Here is a 21,757-nt window from a genome sequence, read left to right on the forward strand (position 1 = left end):
CCCTTACCCTCTGGTAACCACTAAACTGTTGTCTGTGTCTAGGAGTTTTTATTTTTCCTTCTTGTTCCTGTGTTGCTTTCAGTTTTATAAGCATTTTGATGAGATACTGTCTCAGCGGGACGGAGGGAGCTGCCCGTTCCTTTGTTGTCTATCACACACTAGTGGTTCCACCAGCAGACGCCTGTCATGGCTCAGGTTCCACGCAGCACTGTGCCAACCCTTTAACGAGCTCTGAATACAGCCATTTACAGTTTATAGGCACATTTCAGAGGGCAGATTGGTCCTTCAATGAAGCGAAGTCACCGTCGGCTTGTGATAAGACTATCTCCCATTACAGCAATTTCTACCAAATTCTACCTTCCCTTTCATCTCACTCATCACATATGGGTACACTATTCATAATGACAGTGAATTTCAGCCTTATCATCCCTACTGATTACCATGAAGAATTAGGTTACTTTTCCTCAAGCCCTGCTTTTTCAATCTGGGATCTAAACACAGTTTTGGAAACAATAATCTGTGTACAATCTGAATCAACCGACCACATCTCCACCTACCCACACCCATCCCAGCAAGTGAGACAAAAGAACAGATAAAGAAAAAGGCGGGGAAGAAAGAATGATGGAAATGTTTATTGAGACTGAAATGGAACCTTATTCTCTTCCATGAGTTAACAGCACAGTGTGTTAAGAGGCTGGTTACAAACTGACTCCAAAATCAGGATGACCTACAGTTCATGTACAGATCTGCCAATGCTCGTGCCTCAAATCAGAGAAACCTGCCGAGGGGGACAACCATTCAGCCCAAGACACATTTCTTGATTCAACTGCCTTTATACTTAGATTTACTTCCTATAAACAACACCATTATTTGCATTTTACAACATTGAATTACTGGTCCATATTAATGATGTTTACATGCCAATTCAGTATCATTCTCTTGTAGATTTCAGGTGCAGGTTGTCAATACTGAGCATTTATTTACTTTTCCATGATCTTTGGCACAATTTCTGGTTTTTTAAATAGAAAAGCACAGGCTTAAATTGGCTACTCAAAACGGCAGAAACGTGAGTATTCTGGATCTCAATGCCAACACAAATTTATGTTAAGCGTTATTTACAAGATGTGAGCTGAAGCACAAATTTAATAAGCTATCTTCATAAATTAGGAGAATGACAAGCAATGGATTTCAATGAGCAGGGCCAAGATGACTGACTTAATCGTTGGAACAATCCTCTTTGGAGGAGGAGACAGTGCCATACAATGGAATTTGCCAAGCCCACTGATACCAGTGTCTCATGTGGGGCAATTTACTCTGCAAGAATCCAGGGTAAGGATAGCGTTTTTCTGGTCAGTGTGGCTGGCTTGTTCAACCCATCAACTCTGTATTAAAATACAACCGTTGTACTCTGATGGGTACAAAAAGGCAACGTATTGTCATTTTTAAGTGGGTATAACTAACCTTGGAAGGATGAAGCTTTCCAGTTGGATAAAAACACATAGAGCCTTATGTGAGTGACCCCTTCGTATATAATCTTATATAGAGCTAATATGGATTCCCTCCCAGCAGTAGAATCTGGAAGTTGTAATGAATGACAACGCCACCTCGGGATATCACCATAATGTATCTCTGCTTTGGGGCTGATACAGACATGAGATGATTGAACAACATGATTTCTCATTCCAGTGCTCCTGAGTGAGTTCTTATAAGCCCCAAAGCAGATCTGGATTGGAATCATAGTTATTATTCAAGTATAAGGAGAGCTTTTTATTTCACATTGACAGTTCAATTCTGTTCTCTATCTGGCAAGTTATATGAAGATAACACACACACACACACACACACACACACACACACACTCACACACACACACACACACACACACACACACCCTAACTCTATACTGAACACTGAGTTAATAGTTACCAGTGTCCCAGTACAGTACAATGAAAAGAGAACACTTCTCCTTTTCCCCCAAACCTGACATCCATCTTAAAATTGTTATTGCAGAACTGTGTAGTCTGTTTTCTTTCAAAGACATTTCTTTGAAATTGGCTGGAGATGAGTTCAAAATAGACAATTTGGCACATTAACTGGGGGAGGAGGGTGGTTTAGATGCATTACAATCTATAAAAACATGAGACATCAAAGGAAATCCACGCCAATAGAAATCCTGAGTAAAAATTTGTAGTCAGTGACAGAATATTTTTTTAAAAAACCCCAAACATGGGTCTGTGCATGAGAGAGCAACTTCTCTTTCACCTCTGTTACCTATTTCCAACAGTTGCTACTTGATACTTTCAAACTTTGTCTCTCATAGAATTTTAAAACTCCAGATAATACAGCTTTCATTTTAATCAATTTCCTTTTATCTTACCCCCACCCCAAATCCCAGAACTTGGAGAGTGAAAGCTGTGAATCCAAATATAGAAAATAATCTGGAGGTCTGTATATGAGGTCAAATGTACAATTGGCCGTTAGTGTTTTTCTTTCCCATAATGTTTGAATAAACGCTAAGTGATGTACTTCATCACTCCCAGGCACCTGTAGTCAGCAGCTCTAGAACTGTGAGGTCTGGGTGAACGAGATGCTGTCAGATTTGTCGACGGCAAAGCCTCCGTTGACATAGGACTTCTTGGAGTCTGAGTCTTCGTTATCAAGTATCGTGGATTCCACAGCAAAGGGGTTTACGAAGTTGACTTCAGATGAAACATGCATCTGCTCCAGCTCCTTCTTAGAGAGCTTCTCCACAATACCTGTTCCATATGCATCACCCAGCACGTTCACCATGGTCCTGAATCGGTCCCTGGGGAAGGGAGAAGCTAGTCAGACAGGAGGCCCAGATTTCATTTTCCTTTGCCATTGGAGCGAGAAAAGGACCTGAAGCGTTCAGTTATAAGTTTAGCAAATGCAGCAAGTGCTGTCCTCCTGGCTGGCTGAGCAGAAGCTCCTCTCGTCACAGGCCTGGGGCAGGAGGCGGTGCATAAAGGGACAGAATGGGCAAACAGGCTCCCAATAGGTCACAATGACTCCCCTAAATTCAGCACCAGTCTCCCTAAACTCCCTCGTTTCCTCCCAAAGAAATGTGAAGTCTTCAAAGATATTTTTGGGGAGCTGAGGGTCAAAATTCAGCAAGTCTTTCACCCCTAACCTCTGTCTGGTGTGGGCATTTCCAGGCTATCTTTTGGCTAAAGTGTGAGAACTTGGATGTTGTGTGGTTGGTGTATGTGCCGTGTGTGTGTGTGTGTGTGTGTGTGTGTGTGTGTGTGTGTGTGTGTATCCCTGGTGTACTGGTTTCTTTACTACTAGGTCACCCTATGAGCAAGCCAGCAGGGACGTCGCAGAGCACAGGGTCAGAAAACACGTCTGCCTGGGAATGGCTTTCTCCTTCGGGCACCCCCCACCAGTCTTAACTCCCAGACAGCTTGAAGAAGAGGCTGGAGGCAGGAAGATGTGTAGGTAGAGAAGGCATCCTGGAGAGAGGACGCTGGGGCGTTGCTGGTAGGAACCATGTACATGAATATTCTTGTGCAAACTACACCTGCAGGACAGAAAAGGTGGACAACGCTTACACATGTCCATTCTGGATGCCCCTGTATTTAGCACAAGGCTATGGATTGAACTGGACCTTAGTATGAACCAGCTAGTGTCCTTATCCCATGGAACAGACTGGGCCTTTGATTTCTGTGGTTATCTTGGAAGTGAAGGTCACTGATTCCAGGACGCACGAGAGAAAGGAGAGAAGTGCAAATCCACCACCACCACTAGGAAGAACATTTGAAGCACTTTGCCTCAATGGTTGGGTAACTTTGCAAGAAAGGTGTCCCCTTGGTTGGGCCTTGTAGAACCAGCTCGCTACTGAGGGGCCCCAGGTATGGGAGCTTCTGCCTTCTGGGAATGGCTGTATCTTCAAACCCACAAGCAATGTTTCTGCTTCCCTTCCATCCATCTCAGGTGCCACTTACAAACTACATAGCAATGGACTCCCCAGTAAGCCTGGGCTGCTTCTGAGTGCAGGCTCACTATGGAGCTACACTCACCCCTGATGGCCAGGGGACAGGGCCAGACCTAGATGCGGGAAGACCAGTGCACAAACAGTATCAATCAAGGACAGAGCTGGGAACCAGGCTCGTTCTAGCTTTAACCTTGGGGGTCCCCAAAGGCACGTTCTTACCCTTACCCAGAATATACCACAGATGTTCTGCTGTGTTCCTTAGCTGCGTGTATGTGTGCGTGAGAGCGAGAAGTAGACTTGATGGTTGAGGCCTGAATGGTCCCCCTCATTCTAGTTATAATAAAACTTGCCTTTAATTGAACAATACTGCCTGCCAGCCACCCTCCCATATTAGCTCACTCAGTCCTCACACCAATCTATTGAGATAGACAGAATCTTTCCACCTCACAGATAATGCAACCGGATCTCAGAGAGTTAGGAACTTACTCAAGGTCAAAAGCCAGTAAGAGGACACTGAATGGGGATTCACACCCAAGTCAGTCTTAAGCAAAGCCTTTGCTCCGGCAACTGCCCCGATGGTCTGATGTTTGGGAGGACAGGCTGGTTGGGAACCAGGTGGTTCTGCACCCAGGCTGCTGCTCCAGCGCTGGGACAGGCTCGGGCGGCTTGTGGGGTCGGGAGTGTCTGGGGCCTTGCCTGGCTTCTTCACCGTATGATTTTATGTTTATCTTGTCCCTTACCCAGTTCCTAACCTTGAGCGTTACCAGGAGTCTAATGAGCTGACAGAGATCACTTGCTTTTTAAAATCACTGCTCGAAGTTACGAGGAGTTAATTTTTAAGCACGTTATCAGATGGGCTGGCCAGAGGGAAATTAAAGCAGCAACAGATGGCTCATGAGGCAGTATGAGGAGAGAATGATGACAGACTGCAGAGCATGGCTGGGAAGCCCGCCTTCCCATTGGGCCGAGGCAGCGCGATTATTCCAACTCACAGGAGCCAGTCCACGGCGATGATCAGGGTGACATCCTCAGTGGGCAGGCCCACGGCACTCAGCACGATCACCATGGTCACCAGGCCGGCCTGGGGCACCCCGGCAGCTCCGATGCTGGCGGCTGTGGCCGTGACACTGTAGCCAAAACATACCAGTGCGAAAGGACTTAAATACCCTTTCTTCCTTCAAGGCCCCTGGCCTGAAACGGTTAGTCCCGATGGCTGTTACTACTGTGTCCCCCAGTCGGCCAGTCAGAATCTGTTATCTGCCGAGCACCAGCTCCGCCTCATGAGAGGGCTGTGGGAGACTGGGGGCGGAGTGTGATCTCCTTACAGGGGCAGATATGGCAAATCACTCTAATGCAAGGAAGCACTGCACGAGTGGCACACAGAAAATGAGCAAGAGAGATGTTCAAGAGGCATGGAGGAGTTTTATCACCTGTGGTGTTTATGGAAGGCTTTATCTACCCACACATCCTAAACAAGTGCCAAATACTTCTCCACCTGTTTTATTCCTTCCTTCTTCCATCTGCTCACCCAGCCAATCATTTACTGAACATCTAATTACGTGCCAGGAATTTATGTTCCCTGGAAGGACGGTTGAGGGATAATGGTAGGGGTGGATGGGCAAAGGTATTTCAGGGAAAGACAAACCTTGCAGGGTTCAAGCAGGTTTTATTCACCTTCTTGACATCACAAGACTCTGGATCTCTCTCGGAGCTGCCCTTTAGGGCACTGAATTGAGAAATAGCTCTGACTCCTGTCCAAGGTACAAGCATTTATTCCTGACTGCTCCTTTTTGCCAGTTAATGCACTTTGTGCAAAAGGAATGAGATCTGGAGTCCAGGAGAGGCAGCCAAGTGTACTTCATTACTATGTATTTCAAAAGATCCCTCTTGGGCAGATAAAACGTAGCAGTAGGGATTTTTCTCTTTGGAATGTGCAGGTTTTCATCAGCATTCCCCTTACTTAAATCTGGTCATTTTGGAGGAAACAAGGACTCTCCATGTCCTGAAAAGTTCCCTGATTTGAGTCAGCTTGAGGGGACAGCCACCATATTTTCTGGACACATGTCCTCACCCTGGGCCAAGGCCTGAACTGCCTCCAGGATGCCACCGAGTTCAAAGGTGAAGATGTAGAAACTGCCAATTCCAAATAGAAGAAACCCTGATTCTATCCACAAATCCATGTTCCCAGGGGCTCCTAAAGCCTCAGAGATCTTCGGAAGCTGGTTCTAGTGCCCAGTCATCTGCCTAGTGACGTGTCCCAGATGGTGTTCGAGGGATAGTGAAACTCAGGCCGGAGAAGACAAGTATGTCTTCTTCTTCACTAGCTGTGGCCACCAAATCACAGTAAATGAGAGATTTCTCGGGCTGTCCCAATTCCTCTCAAAGTTTTAGATCTGTTCTGACTTAAGCACTCTGGAAAACCCAAGTTTATTTCAATGCTGATTGAAACTGAAGGCACTGATGGGTTTTCTTTGTCAGAAGTGATTTGTGCCCCTGCCCCCTGATCTCTCTTGGAACCCCCAACACATCACTGTTAAACACCTGGTCCCTATAGCCTGAGGCTGGGCTGGAAACTCAAAATCAATTTAGTGAAAAAACCTCTGCCCTTGATCTTGACCTTGCTTACCAAACTTCAGCCATCTGACTGGCTTATGTCTGAAGTATAAATCTTCAGATAGGGGAAAAATTTTACTAACAGCCTGTCCTTACGCAAGTTACCTCTCTGAAATCTCAATTTCTCGCCTCTGAGATGGCAAGTGTTTGCTTTGCAGGGCTGCTGTGAAGATTAAATGAGGTAATATACCACATGTAAGGCATCCAGTGTAGCACCTGGATATAGTAGATGCTTAAAAAAATCATGCCATTTCTGCTCCTTCGGCAGCTGCTACCACTATTGCTAGTATTACTACTACTAGCAAAATGACAACTACTATTTCTATTATGGCTACTTTATTCCTCCAAGCTCTTTCTAGGTCCCCAATCCTATAATTACCTTCCATTATAAGAAAACGTATCCTATTTTTTTTTCAATCAATTGTAACCCCTAGTAAGTGAATGCTATGGAAAAAAACACAAAAAGGTATATTTTGGGTGGATGGTGCCTACATTTCTTTGATGTCCAGTCCAAAGGACCACAGAAAGAGATGTACTATATGTCCAAAAATCTCTTTAACCATTAACCGCATGAGCCACAACTGTAAGTTGTCAATTTAAAAATAACTTTTATTATTTCATTCTTTTCCGGGTAGAGTCAGAGGGGATTTTTTATTTTAAGTCAATGATTACTCCAGGCCTGGAAATTGTTATTGGCTCCGGACCAGTAGTTATCAGCCAAGTCTGATACAAGAATACATGAAAGAAGGTGAGAGATTTTTATGTACAATGGTTGTTTAGCCTCAAGGCCCAAAGTTTACTCCTTCCAACAGTCAAGTTAAAAAAAAAAAAAAAATGGTTAGAAAGATCTAGGAAACTTATGACTGAGGAAGAGGTAAGGAGAGAATTCATCACCACGTGGCAAATATCCGAAACAAGTGGCCCCTCATATAACCCCTGAAAGCAGTTCAGTGCAGACAGGGTTCCACCACCTGAGGTGAGGAAGGTGGGAAAAGGCACTTGGGAGTATGAAAATATAATACGGGGAACTTCCTCAGCCATGATTCAAGGTTTCAATTTTAACATACTTGCTTCTGTTCAAAGTACAGGATTCTACTCAAGCTCTTTTGGCACAGGCTTCTTTAGCCACTAACACTTTTTACAGATCATGCAGCACCAGTATAGTTTCCCAGCTGATGGGCCAAATGGTCTAGTTTTCACCTGTCTTCAGTTAATTTCAAGCAAACTGCAATAAATACTTTATGACTTAGCGTTGGAGAAGACTTACAAAAAATGTACTGTGTGAGGACCCTGTTAGAACTTACTTTCTGTGTGTGCCAAGTGCTGGGGATGTAACAGTGAATTAACTCTGAAAGGTTCAGATTCAACCTGGTGTAAGCTCAGGGGTCCAGTTTTGGGGATGCACTTCCACTCTAAACTGAACTACAGTCTCTGATCAACTCTAATCACAATCCACTCTTTAAATCACTGTCCAGTAGAACTTCCTATAATGACAGAACTTATGACAGCACCTATTTCTAGAATGATAGAACCTTGTATGTCTGTCTCTGTCCAATTTGTGTGTTGGCTAATGGCTACCATATTGAACAGTGCTGTTCCAGAGAAACAGTTTTGGCAAAATGCACTGTTGACATTTTTACCATCTACTTGAACAGACAATTTCAGTCTTCCCTTGACTAGGATTCTCTGTAGTATTTGACTTCATTGACCACTTCATCCTTGAAAATCTCTTGTCTAGGTTTCCATGACACCAAGTTTTCAAAGGTCTCTTCCCACCTTTCTTTTCTCCTCATTCTTCCTCTTGGGTTCACCCCTCTCAGCCTTCCTCTAACATTAGGATTTTCTAGGGCTCAGTCCTTCATCCTTTTCACTACAAACTCTCCCCATGTGATGTCATCCACTCCCAATATTAACTGAGTGCTCACTGTGCAGTCATGATCCTAAACATTTTATATGCATCATCTGACTTAATCATCACTACTTGCATAAAATGTAGATACTATTATTATCCTCCTTTTACAGGTAAGAAAACCGAAGTTTAGAAAATTCAAGTAACTTGGCCAAGATCACTGCTAATTATGGTGAAGCTCAGATTCAAACACAGATAACTGACTCACCATCAAGTTGATGACCCTGACTTCTGTACCTGCAGTCGAGACCAATTTCTCACTGTTATTTCCACCGGGATGTCTTAAAGGCATTTCGAATTCAATGTGTCAAAAAGTATAAACTCTTTATCCTCCTACCTATATGTGCTTCTCTTACACTAGGCCCTGTTCTGGTAAGTACCGTCCACCAATCCAGAACCATTCACCAACCTGGGAGTCATGCTAGCCTTTCTCCGTTCCTCACTCTGAATCTAATTGATGCCTCTTGAATGCATTAGCTCTTCTCCATTCCCTGTGTCAGTGCCTTGATGTAGGCCTTTTCGTACCTTACCTGGACTTTTGCAATAGTCTCCTAACTGGTCTTCTATCTTATGGTTTCCGCCCGCATCAAGTCCACTCACCATGTTGCCAGTTACCTTTCTAAAATAAAAATCTGTCCATAATAGGAAAGATTGTCTAAGACTCTTCCATGAGCTCCCCATACAAAGCCTTTTATGATACAATCCCTGAATTCATTTCTTTATGCCAGCCATACCAAATAATCTGTACTCTGTAACTAGGCCATGGTTACGTCGTAAGTTTCCATACATGCTATTCCTTTTATCTAAAATGATCTTAGCTTCCTTCTTCTCCCATGAAATTCTTATTCGTCTTCTAAAACTTAGCTCAAATTGCCCCTCCTCAAGGAAGACTTTCCTCACCTTCCCAGGTAGAGCCAACCCTTCCTTCCCTGGCACCCTCTGTGCCTCCCATTCAAACTTCTATTATAACCCTCATCATACCAGTCAGCATCTATCCAGGTATCTGTGTTACCTACCTACCTACTGGGAACCCCTTGAAAGTAGGGCCTGGCCCTCATTCAACCTTGAGTCCTTGGTACCTACTCTGTGCCTAGCACCCAGTGGGTGCACTGAACTAAGAACAGAGTGATGCTTTTGGCTATCTAGACCCTGAAGTGGAGTCTTGTGTACCATGAGTCTACTACTTAGTCTTGGGAAGGACCTTCGTAGACCAAGAAAATCAGTCTACTACTGGACCGTTCTTCCTTTGCAGATGATTTTCACTAGAGTCCATTCTAATAACGGAGATGAAAATGAATGTGGCACCATGCCCCACCTGATAGTGATGATCTGCCCAATGCCCAATTCCAAGCCATTCAACTGGGCAATAAACACAGCTGCCACGGCTTCGTAGAGTGCGGTTCCGTCCATGTTGATTGTAGCACCCACGGGTAAAACAAATCTAGTGATCCTTTTGTCCACCTGGTTCTTTTCTTCAGCACAGCGGAAAGTGACAGGCAGTGTGGCTGAACTGTGTGATAAAGAGAGAAAGGAACTTATGGTCTAGGAATGCGGGTCCCTAGTCCCTGCCTGACGAGACACCTCTATTCCAAAAACTAAAACAAGAGCCCAAAGTATGCTGGCACTTTTGTCAGGTGCAGGAATCAGAAGGTGCTGTGCTTGCCACTGCTCCAAGTTACACCATAACCCCTTTCTGGGCTGCAGGCCATGCCAAGAGAGGAGGGAATATCTAATAGGCTGAAAAACTATGTTCAAGGACATAGGCAGAGAATATGGAGATTATTTCCTGAATTAAAGGCAGCTACAAAACCCACAACCTGCAGCCAGTGCTTCATAAAGTGAGATGAGGGTTGATAAGACTTGGCTCCGAGACTTCCCCTAGGTGGCCCTCTTCTATTTACCTGGAAGAGATCATGAGAGCGGTCAGGAGAGCCTGGGCCATTCCCATGGCGAATCGGAAAGGGTTCTTCCGTACAACTATGAAATATATCAGCGGGAGAATTACAATGGAGTGGATTGCAAGCCTGTAAATAAGAGAAACAGGTTCATAGATGATAACACCGCTTTATATTAAGCTGTTTTTTCAAATAGCTGTTTTATTCATAATATCATTCAACTTTCATACTGACCCAATGAGAAAATGAGAAGTAGGGTGAGAATATATCTCCATTCCACATATGAGGATATGACTCACTCAGCAAATGAAGTACGTATCTTGTCAAAGTTAGTGGCAAAGCCAGTAGCTGAAGCCACATTTCATAGCTCAAAAAACAGCTCTATCACGCTGCCAAGCCCTATACGTGCTATTCATGCTACACGCACAAAAATGCTTTCACTGCCTTCTGCTGCCTTTCACTGGATTCTTGTTCCTCCACTAAGACTCTGTGAAACTTCCCCTTTCTCCGGGAAGTCTGCCTTCACCTTCCCAGGTCGAGCTGACCCTTCTCTCCTTGGTGACTCTGGCCCCATTACAAACCACTCTCACAGCCCCCAGCCCTTTGTTCCCTGGACCACAGGCCACTATCTTGCTGGGTGGCGCCCACCATCTTAGAGGGGAGTCAGGATTGAAGGAGGAGGAAGTCCCCGCTCTCCTAAAGTCATACTTCAGGACTGACCCTCTTTTCTTTATTATGCCTGCCTTCCAAAGTGATTCCTTGTTTCCCATGGAAATATACAGGTTACACAAAACAGGGGCTTAACAAATGAGACCGCGTCAGCAGATGCCATGTAAGTGGTGACTGAAGAGTTTACAGATCAGTTATGCGAAACTGAAATAATAAGAAATGGTCATTGAAAATACAGATCCTGGGGGTCTAGAAAGAGAGTTTTCTAGATAGAGTGCCTAGCTTGTGTGTAACAACTCTGAGGAACTAACTTTTAGTTTTCCGTTAGAAACCTAGACAGGGAGAGAGAAGAGATACCAGCAGAAGCCCGTTACGAAATGGCTCAGCATAACGAACGTCAGCCACATCACGGCCTGGACACAGCCCCTGTCCTCTAGTGAGCAGATGGTCCCACCTTCCTTACTGGGGCTCTGGGAGTTTACCAGCCGTCATACTGTAGGAACCCAGGCTTCTCCTCCCTTGGCTGTCAGGACTGTGCTTTTGGTAAACACCGTGCAGCGGAAACTCCGCAATGCAGTCAGTGTTTGGGGGCACTGATCCATAGGAATCAATTTGCTGATGCTTACTCATTCTCTTGGTCCATATTTCTCAGCACATGTGATGGATCCTACCCCCGGCTACATATCCAGGGGCACCATTTATAACCTATCCCACCACATCTCCCTTGAAGGAACCAATAACTGGGCTGTAATAAATATGCAAATGACCTCTCTCCTGCTGCCTGCCTGCTTTACACAATTTCTACCAGCCTGATTTTCCTAGCATGCTCTCTGGCCCTCTGATGATGCATGGGTGACCGTGGTCACCAGCCCCACCAACATGGTTAGAGCGAACCAGCCATGACGTTCCTACTTGCTCTAGTCTGATTTCATTTAGGCCCTGACTAATTTCTTTCAGACTCTGGGTCCATGGGGGTTATTCTTACTTGCTTGGTTAATTTCTATCCTTAAGGAAGTGAAGGCCAGGAAAAAGCCAAGAGAGGATACCAGTGGGTTTTGCTCTTCTTTTAAAAAAATTTTTGAACACAACTAATAAAGGCAGTGACAAAGCCTGGTCCAGGCTGTTCTGCCAAGATCTGGCAATTAACACAGTGTGATCCACCTCCAGTACAGCTGGTAAAGGGCAGCCCTCCTCCCACTCCCCACACCCCCCTCTCTTGTTGCTGAACCCCATCTTTCCCTGCGCGTAGGAGAGAAGCCGATTTTCACCAACTGAAATCCAGCCTCTCAGCAGCAATCCATTGGCTCAAATGAGGTTTCTCTTTCTTGAGTGTGACATACCCAATCAGGACAGTGGCCATGTAAAGGCCTAGCTTGCGGAATATTTCCCAGTCTTCAACTTCTATGATCTTCCCGGCAATCAGGAACAAAATACCGAGTGGCATGTAACTAGAAAGTAAGCACAACGACGTCAGCAGGTGTTTTCTCAGGGTGGGAATGCTGGGGAAGAGACAAGCTGGGGCATGTACCGTGGCTTGGCACTCACTTGCAGCTGGAGGAGCCCAGGGTCCGTGTGAAGTGAAGGCCTCGGCGTCAGGCCCTGCTGGACCACCTGGCTCTGTGTGCACTCTCAGTTCTACCCACCTAAGCTACCACAATGGGACAGACTTGGCAGGAAGTTGTGGTTAAACCGGTGACATACTCCTCGACATACAGGCGTTCTGCTGATTGTCACATGTGGGATCTCACTGTAGCCTGCTCCAAATATGGTCCCGAAGCTCTTCCCAGCCCCGGTCATCTTGTTTCCCAGGTAGTGGGATCAAAAACAGTTAGCAGTGCAAATGGTCCTCACAGTCTGTCTGTGAAGCTCTCAGTACATTTGTTTGTGGAGACTTGTGTTGGGTTAAGTATTTTACAGGCATCAGTTTACTTAGTGCGTTTCTTCCAACCTTACGAGTAGATTTTATGCTTTTTCATAGATGATGAAGCTGAGGGTCAGTGGGATTAAGTGACTAAAATAACTGAATCATTCATGTCACCTTTGATGTCTACACTTTGGAATAAATAATGGTAAAACAACTCAATAGGAGATAAGCGGGGCAGAGGTCTCCTAGGAAAGGTGGACTTTTTGGTATCTCCAGGGACAAGGCAGATACGTAAGTGATACCACTGCCATGCTCACCCAACGGCAGCTTTCATATGGATGCGTTAGCGATCAGGCGATGTATCAGTTATAAGTATTTTGAATATCACTTCTGCCTGGGGCCTAATAAGGAAAGCACTGTGTATTCTGATGTGCAGGGAACAGCTTCACACTATTCCTCCAATAGTTACTTCTTACATGAATGCTGGCTGCGTACGAGATGATCAAGGGCTTCGGTAGAAAAGACAATGGCTGATAGGTAGACCTTTGGGAAAGTGAGTGAACCAGAGGAGGATGTGGAATGATTTAATACTCTAGTGTCCTGATAGTCAGCGTGTACCCTCTCGAGGGTGAGCCGGTGGAAAAACTCAGGACTCTTGGTTCTAACTTTGAGGGGACAGTTGGCAGGGGAAGCAAGCTGGCATTAACGGGTGTCTGCTTACCACATAATGATCTGAACGATTTTCATGGTTGCGTCACTCAGAGCACTGAAGAAATCCACCAGAATCTGTCCCCTTTCTCCCATTTTCCCAATGACAAGTCCAAAGACGAGGCAAAAGACAATCAAGCCCAGGACATTTATGCCATCTAAATACATGCCAACGACTTTGTACTCCTTTGTTTCGTTCTGTGGATCAAAAATCAAGAAAATATATTGATGCGTGATTATCATCTTGTTAGGATACATAGGCATTGAAATGAAAAGATACAATAACCAAACATAATAAACCAGTGATCTACCAGAGTCAACTTGGGGAAATAGAAAAAAACCAAAACAAAACCCACCTACACATGTAACACATTTTTACTGCGCCCACCCTCTGCCATTAAAGTTTAAAGTGTTTTTTTTTGCTTTTTCTCTCTCAATAAATCAATATTTGAACATTTCTTTTGAAGATTTCTTATTCTGGGATGTTTTACATTTTTAATAAACAGTTTAAGATTGCCATGGGGATACAAAAGACAGTTTGAGGAATATAATCAATAATGCTGTAAAGATTTTGTAGGGTACAGAGGGACACTTGTCTTATTAGGGAGACCACTTGATGTAGATGCCTCATCGCTGTGCTGTACACTGAAGCTGAAGCTGAATAATACTGAATGTCAACTGTAATTTAATATATATATAGTCACAGGACGTGGAGTACAGCGTAGGGAATAGAGTCAATGGAATTGTAACAGCTGTATACGATGTCAGAGGGGTAGCAGCTTGGAGGAGGGGAGTTATCACTTTGTGAGGGGTATTAATCAGATACTAATATAATAAGTGTTTTATTTAATGTTTTATTAACTAGTATTTAACTAGTACATTGTTTTGTACACCTGAAACTAATAAAAAAAAATAATAAAAACTTTAGAATCAAGGAAATTTTCAAGGTTATTTTAACTATATTTGGAGGCTGTGTAAAAAAGACAGGAATTAACAATACAGGAAACACAAAATATTTACCAGTGTGGACATTTTTACTGTTTTATCCTGACAATGAAGCACAGGAACATTCTTTACTGCCTATGATCTTGAATGACCAACAGGATTTTGGAGACACGAAGTTAATCAGATTCCTATTACTGTGAACCATTTCTTTGCTTTATCCTGGGTAAGAACAGCATGTGATTTACCGAGCGATTATTTATTCTGAGTAGTGCAGCATGAGACTCACCGAGAGATTTCATAAGGAGATAACGTAACTTGATGAACCCCTGGGGTACGAGTCATTTAATTATGATCTGATATGGTCAAAAAAATATTTACCAAGCAGCTGTAGCCAACTGCTCTGGCTACAGCATAAGGTCTTAAAGTGCAGCCGAAAGACAAAACTAACTATGAGAAACGCGAGCCAAGATGGTGTGTAATTAACTGCACAGGCAAGCTATGGTTTATAGGCATCATATGGAGACTGGGGACACGACTGAGGGCCGTGAGGTTAGGAAAAGCTAGACCTGAGGAGTAGGCAGCCAGGAGATGCAAACATACTCCCCCCAAAATGGTAAGCAAAGGCAAAAGTCATCATACTCTGGACCTCCGTACCCTGCTTGGATAATTCTTACCCATCCTTTCTTCCCTATTGTAATATGCAACACTCTTCACAGGAGGGCATCTGTCTTTTCACTATTGTAACCCCAATGCTCAGCAGGGCCTCGCTTAGGGAGGTGCTCAGAAAATCTTTATGAAACCACATCAAAAGGCAGGAATAAGGAGTAATGGCGGAGGCGGGTCTGGATAGAATAGAGGGGGCCACTGGGAAGTGAGCATGGAAACTAGGGAGGAGCCAGGGCATGGAGGGCCACTGGACCTGTCAGGGGAGGTAGGCTCTCTGCAGGAGGCAGCAGGGGGCCACCTGTGGCCTATGTAATTTGAATTCTTAATTCTACTGAATATTGCTCTTTTCCTTCAATCTTTCCTTCCTGTGAAGGTTAGGAGACAGAGAACACTCAGGAGAAATCTACTACAGGACTACAGATGTCTTACTTAAGAACCATACACTCTAGTCTTCAATGCTGAAATCCCCAAAGCTCTCAAAACCCATTGATTTTATCAATGAATTTATGGGAAACTCTTGGTGGCAAAACCTATCCTGAACTGAGACGAGACTACTTGTTGTCTACTTCTCTTACTTGGCAGAATATTCGTAAGTTTGTTGCAGAAATACTGATGTGCTTAGTTCCTAAGTGTTGTTGCCAAGCCCACTTATGGATGGTGTGTAACATGAATACACACCTCCTGGCCCATCGAAAACTCTGGACTCTGAACCACATCTGGGCAGAGTTGTTTTCTTTTTTTATAGTTTCAGGTGTACAAAACAATGCAATAGTTAGACATTTCACCCCACACAAAGTGTAACTCCCCACCCCCAATCTATTATCCTTATGACATCGTATATGTCTATTACGATTCCATTGGCTCTATTCCCTATGCTGTACTCCACATCCCGTGACTATACATATATTAAATTATAGTTGACATACAATATTAGTCAGCTTCAGCCTCAGGTGTACAGCGCAGTGGTCAGGCATCTACACCGTCCATGAAGTGGTCTCCCTAATAAGACATTTGCCCATCTGACACCCTACAGATGTTGTAAATAACATTTACAACATTATTAATTATATTCCCCAAACTGTCTTTCATATCCCCGTGGCAATATTGTAGTCACCAATTTATGCTGTCTAATCCCTTTGGGCAGAGAGTTTTGAATAAGAAATTGTGGGCCTGCATTCTGTGTTCATGTAATCCTACAAATCTAAAGCAGTTCCTGGGGTGCCCAACTCAACTCTCAGGGGTGGCAGAGCTATACAGGCAACAGGGCTCCTTCTTTTCTCTACGTGGTTCAGTTGCTTCTCATTATTCTCGGTAGTTATGTTATTTAGTGTTTAGTGGACACCAACACTAAATTAGCGAATATTGAATCATTGTTTCTAGGGCAAGTGTATGATTAAATACCTGGGAACCATTGTTCACAACATTTTTGTCAATATAACCTGCTTTATGCATGTTTCTGTTCAAAGACACCTTGTTTAATATATATTGTTGTGTCATTAACACTGAACTCACAACCAACATACTATATAACTCATGCCTGAATGAAGCTTATGTAACAAACATATATTCTCCTTAAGGCACATCACAGTCTTCTTGCACTTAGGAACCACAGATGTAGTACTGAAGTCCGTGCCAGAGCAATCAGGCAAGAGAAGAAAGAAAAGCCATCCAAATTGGGAATGAAGAAGTTCAACTGTCACTTTTTGCATATAACATGATTCTTTATATACAAGACCCTAAAGACTCTGCCAAAAAGCTATTAGAAACATTAAACAAATACAGTAAAGTTATAGGATACAAAATCAATGTACAAAAATCCATTGTGTTCCTATATACTAACACAGGAATTTCAGAAAAAGAAATGAAAAAAAACAATTCCTTTTGCAATCGCAACAAAAAGAATAAAATAGGAATAAACTTAACAAAGGAAGTGAAGGACCTATACATTGAAAACTATAAGACATTATTAAAAGAAATTGAAGAAGACACAAAGAATGGAAAGATAGTCTGTGTTCATGGATTGGAAAAATCAACATAGTTAAAATGACCATGTTACGCAAAGCAATATACAAATTTAATACAATCCTCATCAAAATCCCAATGGCATTTTTCAAAGAAATAGAACAACAACAACAAAAAATCATCAGATTTGTGTGGAATCACAAAAGACCCTGAATACCCAAAGCAATTCTAAGAGGAAAGAACAAAGCTAGAGGTATCACACTCCCTGACTTCAATTTATAGTACAAAGCGACAGTAATCAAAACAGCAGGGTATTGGCAGAAAAACAGACACATACACCAATGGAACTGAATTGAGAACTCAGAAATAAACTGACACATATATGGGCAGATAATTTTCAACAAAGGAGCCAGAAACATACAACAAAGAAAAGACAGCCTCTTCAATAAATGATGCTGGGAAAACTGGAAAGACACATGCAAAAGAATGAAACTAGACTGCTATCTGTCACCATGTACTAAAATTAACTTAAAGACCTAAACATAAGACCTGAAACAATAAATTGTGTAGAAGAAAACATAGGTACTAAACTTATGGACCTTGGTTGGGTTCAGAGAGGATTTTATGAATTTGACCTCAAAGGCAAGGGAAGTAAAAGCAAAAATAAATGAATGGGGACTATATCAAACTAAAAAGCTTATGCACAGCAAAAGAAACCATCAACAAAACAAAGGCAGCCAACCAAATGGGAAAAGATATTTGTGAACAACAATTGTGATAAGGGGCTAATATCCAAAATATATAATGAACTCATAAAACTCAACAACAAAAAACAAACAATCCAATTAAAATATGGGCAGAGGACCTGAACAGACACTTCTCCCAAGAAGACTTACAAATGGCCAACAGATATATGAAAAAATGCTCAACTTCACTAGCTATTAGGGAAATGCAAATTAAAACCATAATGAGATACCACCTCATACCTGTTAGAATGGCTATTATCAATAAGACAAGTAATAAGTGTTGGAGAGGCTCTGGAGAAAAAGGAACCCTCATACACCGCTGGTGGGAATGTAAATTGGTGCAGCCACTATGGAAAACAGTATGGAGATTCCTCACAAACTTAAGAATAGAATTACCATATGACCCAGCAATCCCTCTTCTGGGTATCTACCCAAAAAATCTGAAAACATTTATCCATAAAGATAAATGTACCCCTATGTTCATTGCAGCATTATTCATGGTGGCCAGGACATGGAAACAACCAAAGTGTCCTTCGATAGATGATTGGAGAAAGAAGATGTGGTACCTATATATAATGGAATACTACTCAGCCATAAGACTATTTCTCCAATAGTGCCATTTGCAACAACATGGATGGATCTTGAGATTATCATGCTAAGAGAAATAAGTCAGATAGAAAAAGTCGAGAACCATATGACTTCACTCATATGTGGGACACAAAACTAAAAGCAACAAAGGAACAAGACAAACAAAGAAACAAAATCTCATCGACAGAGACAACAATTTAGTGGTTACCAGAGAGTAAGGAACAGGGGAGGTAGAAGAGGGTATAGGCGATCAAATATATGGTGATAGAAAGAAATTTGACTTTGGGTGCTAAAACACACAATGCAATATACAGATGATGTATTAGAGAATTGTACACTTGAAAAGAAAGAAATCTGACTGTGGGTGGTAAACACACAATGCAATATATAGATGATGTATTAGAGAATTGTACACTTGAAACCTATATATATATTTTTTTTAGGGGGGGGTGCAACCCACTATCCCATGCAGGAGTCGAACCGGCAACCTTGTTGTTAAGAGCACGTGTTGTATAATCAACTGAGCCATCCAGCCGCCCTCCGGGGGCTGAGCAGCAGCTCATTGTCTTCAATCTAGTTGCAGAGGGCACAGCTCACTGGCCCCTGTGGGAATCGAACCGGCAACCCTGTTTTCAGAGCTTGCGCTCTAACCAACTGAGTCATCTGGCTGCCCGAAACCTATAATTTTACTAACTAATATCACCCTAATAAATTTAATAAAAATTAAAAAAATATAAACAGCAAAATCACCATGAAAAAGCACAAAAATGTGAAAACTGTGGCATAAACACACAACAAAAAGGATATTTGTATATAGTATGAGAGCTGAAGCAAGAAGGCAGAGCTCTGCTTTGTTCAGCCTCAGCTGGGAACATGTGCACGGGCTGACTTAACATTTTCACTGCTCTTTGCGTGTCTACAAAGGACACAAACGGGCCTTGCGTGTTGACTCTAAGGTTGCCAATACATTTTAGCGTGTAGGTGAATTCACAAATGTGGAACACACGAGTGATGAGGGCTGACTGTACTCCAACTCCTGCTCACGACTCACGACTCAGCCTCTGCCGACTGGGGAAGGAGCATGGATGAGAAGGAAGGAAATGGTACCTTGGAAATAGCAGTTGTCATGGCAGGAGTGACAGATGCTTCTGTTATGTTCATCCCTGGCTCACTGGGAGGCTTCACTTCTTCACGCCTGGTTTTATACTGCAAGTTGGAGGGGGAAAAAAAGGACAAAGAAATAAACGAAGGAAGAGTTTGCTGAGCACCTGAGGCTAACCCACAGGAATACGTTACTTGGACCAAACAAGGGCCCCTGCAGGGTTCTACTTCAGAGGGCTCTGTTGGCTCCAGGTTTTGACAGTACCTTTTATGAGGCTTTGGAACCAAAAGTGGAATTGAGAAATCCAAACCGCTTACTCCCACAGCCACCATTTAATGATGTCAAAATGTCCTCTCACGTCCATAATAAAGGACACATGAATGGAGCAATAATGTGAAAAGAAAGTATAGGTTTTATTTGTAGGTGCGTCAACAGACAGACTCTACAGGGATCCTGTCAATCATTTTTTTGTTTCTATTTATTTATTCATTTACTATTTGTAGTCTGGAAGAAACACCTCATCACTTTGATAAATGTAGTCACTGTGACTTTAATAAACATCAACAACCATATGGTTATTCCAAAATCAACATTCCCTTTAGGGCTATTCCATGAGATTTCTGTTGAATCCCCTTCCTTCAGCCCTTTCTGGTTCTGCACAGATTCAGTCGAGAGATTAAGAAAGAGCTAGTATACATGACTCCAGGCATAAATGTCATTCCTACGAGGCTCTGCCAACACCAAGAACCTGACAAGTGACCACTGTGGCTGAAATGCAAAGGCACCCCTGAAATAGAGGTGGTTCTGTGCTGCTTGGAGGTCGGCAGGGAGCCGTTTAATTGCCATTTTGTTGGTACACACAGAGGTCTCTGTTCATGTAATTTATGTAAATGAATTCAGCAGTGTGTGATAGACTCAGCTGTCTGAGTGCATAGATAAATGAGAGAAAAAGGCTTGAAGGAAATGGAGGGAAGAGATTGTTAAATCTTCCTAGAGAAAAAATCACGGCTTTGTTACATTACTCTGTAGAGTGCCAGCAATGGGGAGAGAATGATGAAGGAAAAGACCAAATCCCAGGAACACTAACCACGCATGCGAGTCAGACACTGATTTCCCCACAAGGGAAAGGAAAGAGAAGATGGAGGACTACTTTTATTTTTTAACTGCATGGCACCTGCAGACAGTCTAAGTTTCTTCACAAATATAATGTGGTTCTCCAAAGATCGGTACTAGGAACCACATTTTAAAACACTCATTTGTTTGACAAGTTCCTTACTTGCTCCATTTGAGCTCTTTGGGGGGAAAAACAGCTTAATGAAAAAGGGAGCAGGACAAGTTACAACAGGGACTTCACTGTGGCTGGAATGACCAGGGATATGGAACAGAGGAGTCACCCGAAATCCCTCCACTCACAGGTGCATTTCCTGCCATTTTTGATGGGCTAATTCCATTCATTGGGTCAGACCAGGAAAAGAAAATCTTAATTGGTCATGGGAAGAGGGGAGCAATTTGCGGGCAAAAGTCAGAATTACCTGCTGAAAACAGGCTTGGATAAGGTTCTCAGGGAACATGTTCCTGTTGGAGACATGAAAAGCAGTGTTATGTGAAGGCAAAAGTGTTTTGTTTGTCATAACCAACACATTGGTACAATGGTGGAAATAAGTGTAATACAGAATTAGTTCTCCGGTTTCTCTTCTGGCTTCTCCTTTGCATAATACTTCTTGGTATTAAGATTTATTTTTCCCAGTTAAGTTTCAACCAAGTATAGAACGCTCAGCAACATCACTTAACTGATTCACTGAGTAACCGATACGCTTGCTGTCCTTGGTGAAACACTGTACTGGCAGGTGGACACTCACAGTTAGAGACCACTTTCAGATTCTGCATATTTCTATTTTCATTGACGAGAATGTATGCTTACCAAGAGTCCATTACATTTCTTGCCAAATTCTTTATGCCAATTGCAATTATCATCGTAATTATGGAATTGAAAATTATATAAATCAATGAAATGTAAGTGTGAAATGGAAGGTATGGTTTCTATAAAAACTAAGCTGAGTGCCTGGAAACTCAATCAAGACAAATGACTAACATTTCTGTGGTTAAATTAGGTGTGGGAAGACAACTGAAATAAA

The 21,757-nt window shown here is 42.9% G+C and overlaps 1 protein-coding gene across 1 annotated transcript in view; it reads right to left on the reverse strand.

Annotated features, from left to right (window-relative positions):
- Nucleotides 1-612: 612 nt before the first annotated feature.
- The window catches only part of SLC1A1 (solute carrier family 1 member 1), a 73,100-nt gene continuing 51,955 nt past the window's right edge, over nt 613-21,757 (reverse strand). Inside the window, exons 5-12 of the mRNA XM_033123614.1 lie at nt 21,155-21,197; nt 19,628-19,726; nt 13,627-13,811; nt 12,382-12,489; nt 10,379-10,501; nt 9,793-9,987; nt 4,948-5,082; nt 613-2,806 (exon numbers count right to left, since the gene is read on the reverse strand). Of these exons, the coding sequence (XP_032979505.1) occupies nt 2,560-2,806; nt 4,948-5,082; nt 9,793-9,987; nt 10,379-10,501; nt 12,382-12,489; nt 13,627-13,811; nt 19,628-19,726; nt 21,155-21,197 (1,135 nt within the window). The 3' untranslated portion in view covers nt 613-2,559. The remainder of the gene's footprint in view (nt 2,807-4,947; nt 5,083-9,792; nt 9,988-10,378; nt 10,502-12,381; nt 12,490-13,626; nt 13,812-19,627; nt 19,727-21,154; nt 21,198-21,757) is intronic.

This window comes from Rhinolophus ferrumequinum, chromosome 12, assembly GCF_004115265.2.
Source record: "Rhinolophus ferrumequinum isolate MPI-CBG mRhiFer1 chromosome 12, mRhiFer1_v1.p, whole genome shotgun sequence".
NCBI classification, from domain to species: Eukaryota; Metazoa; Chordata; class Mammalia; order Chiroptera; family Rhinolophidae; genus Rhinolophus; species Rhinolophus ferrumequinum.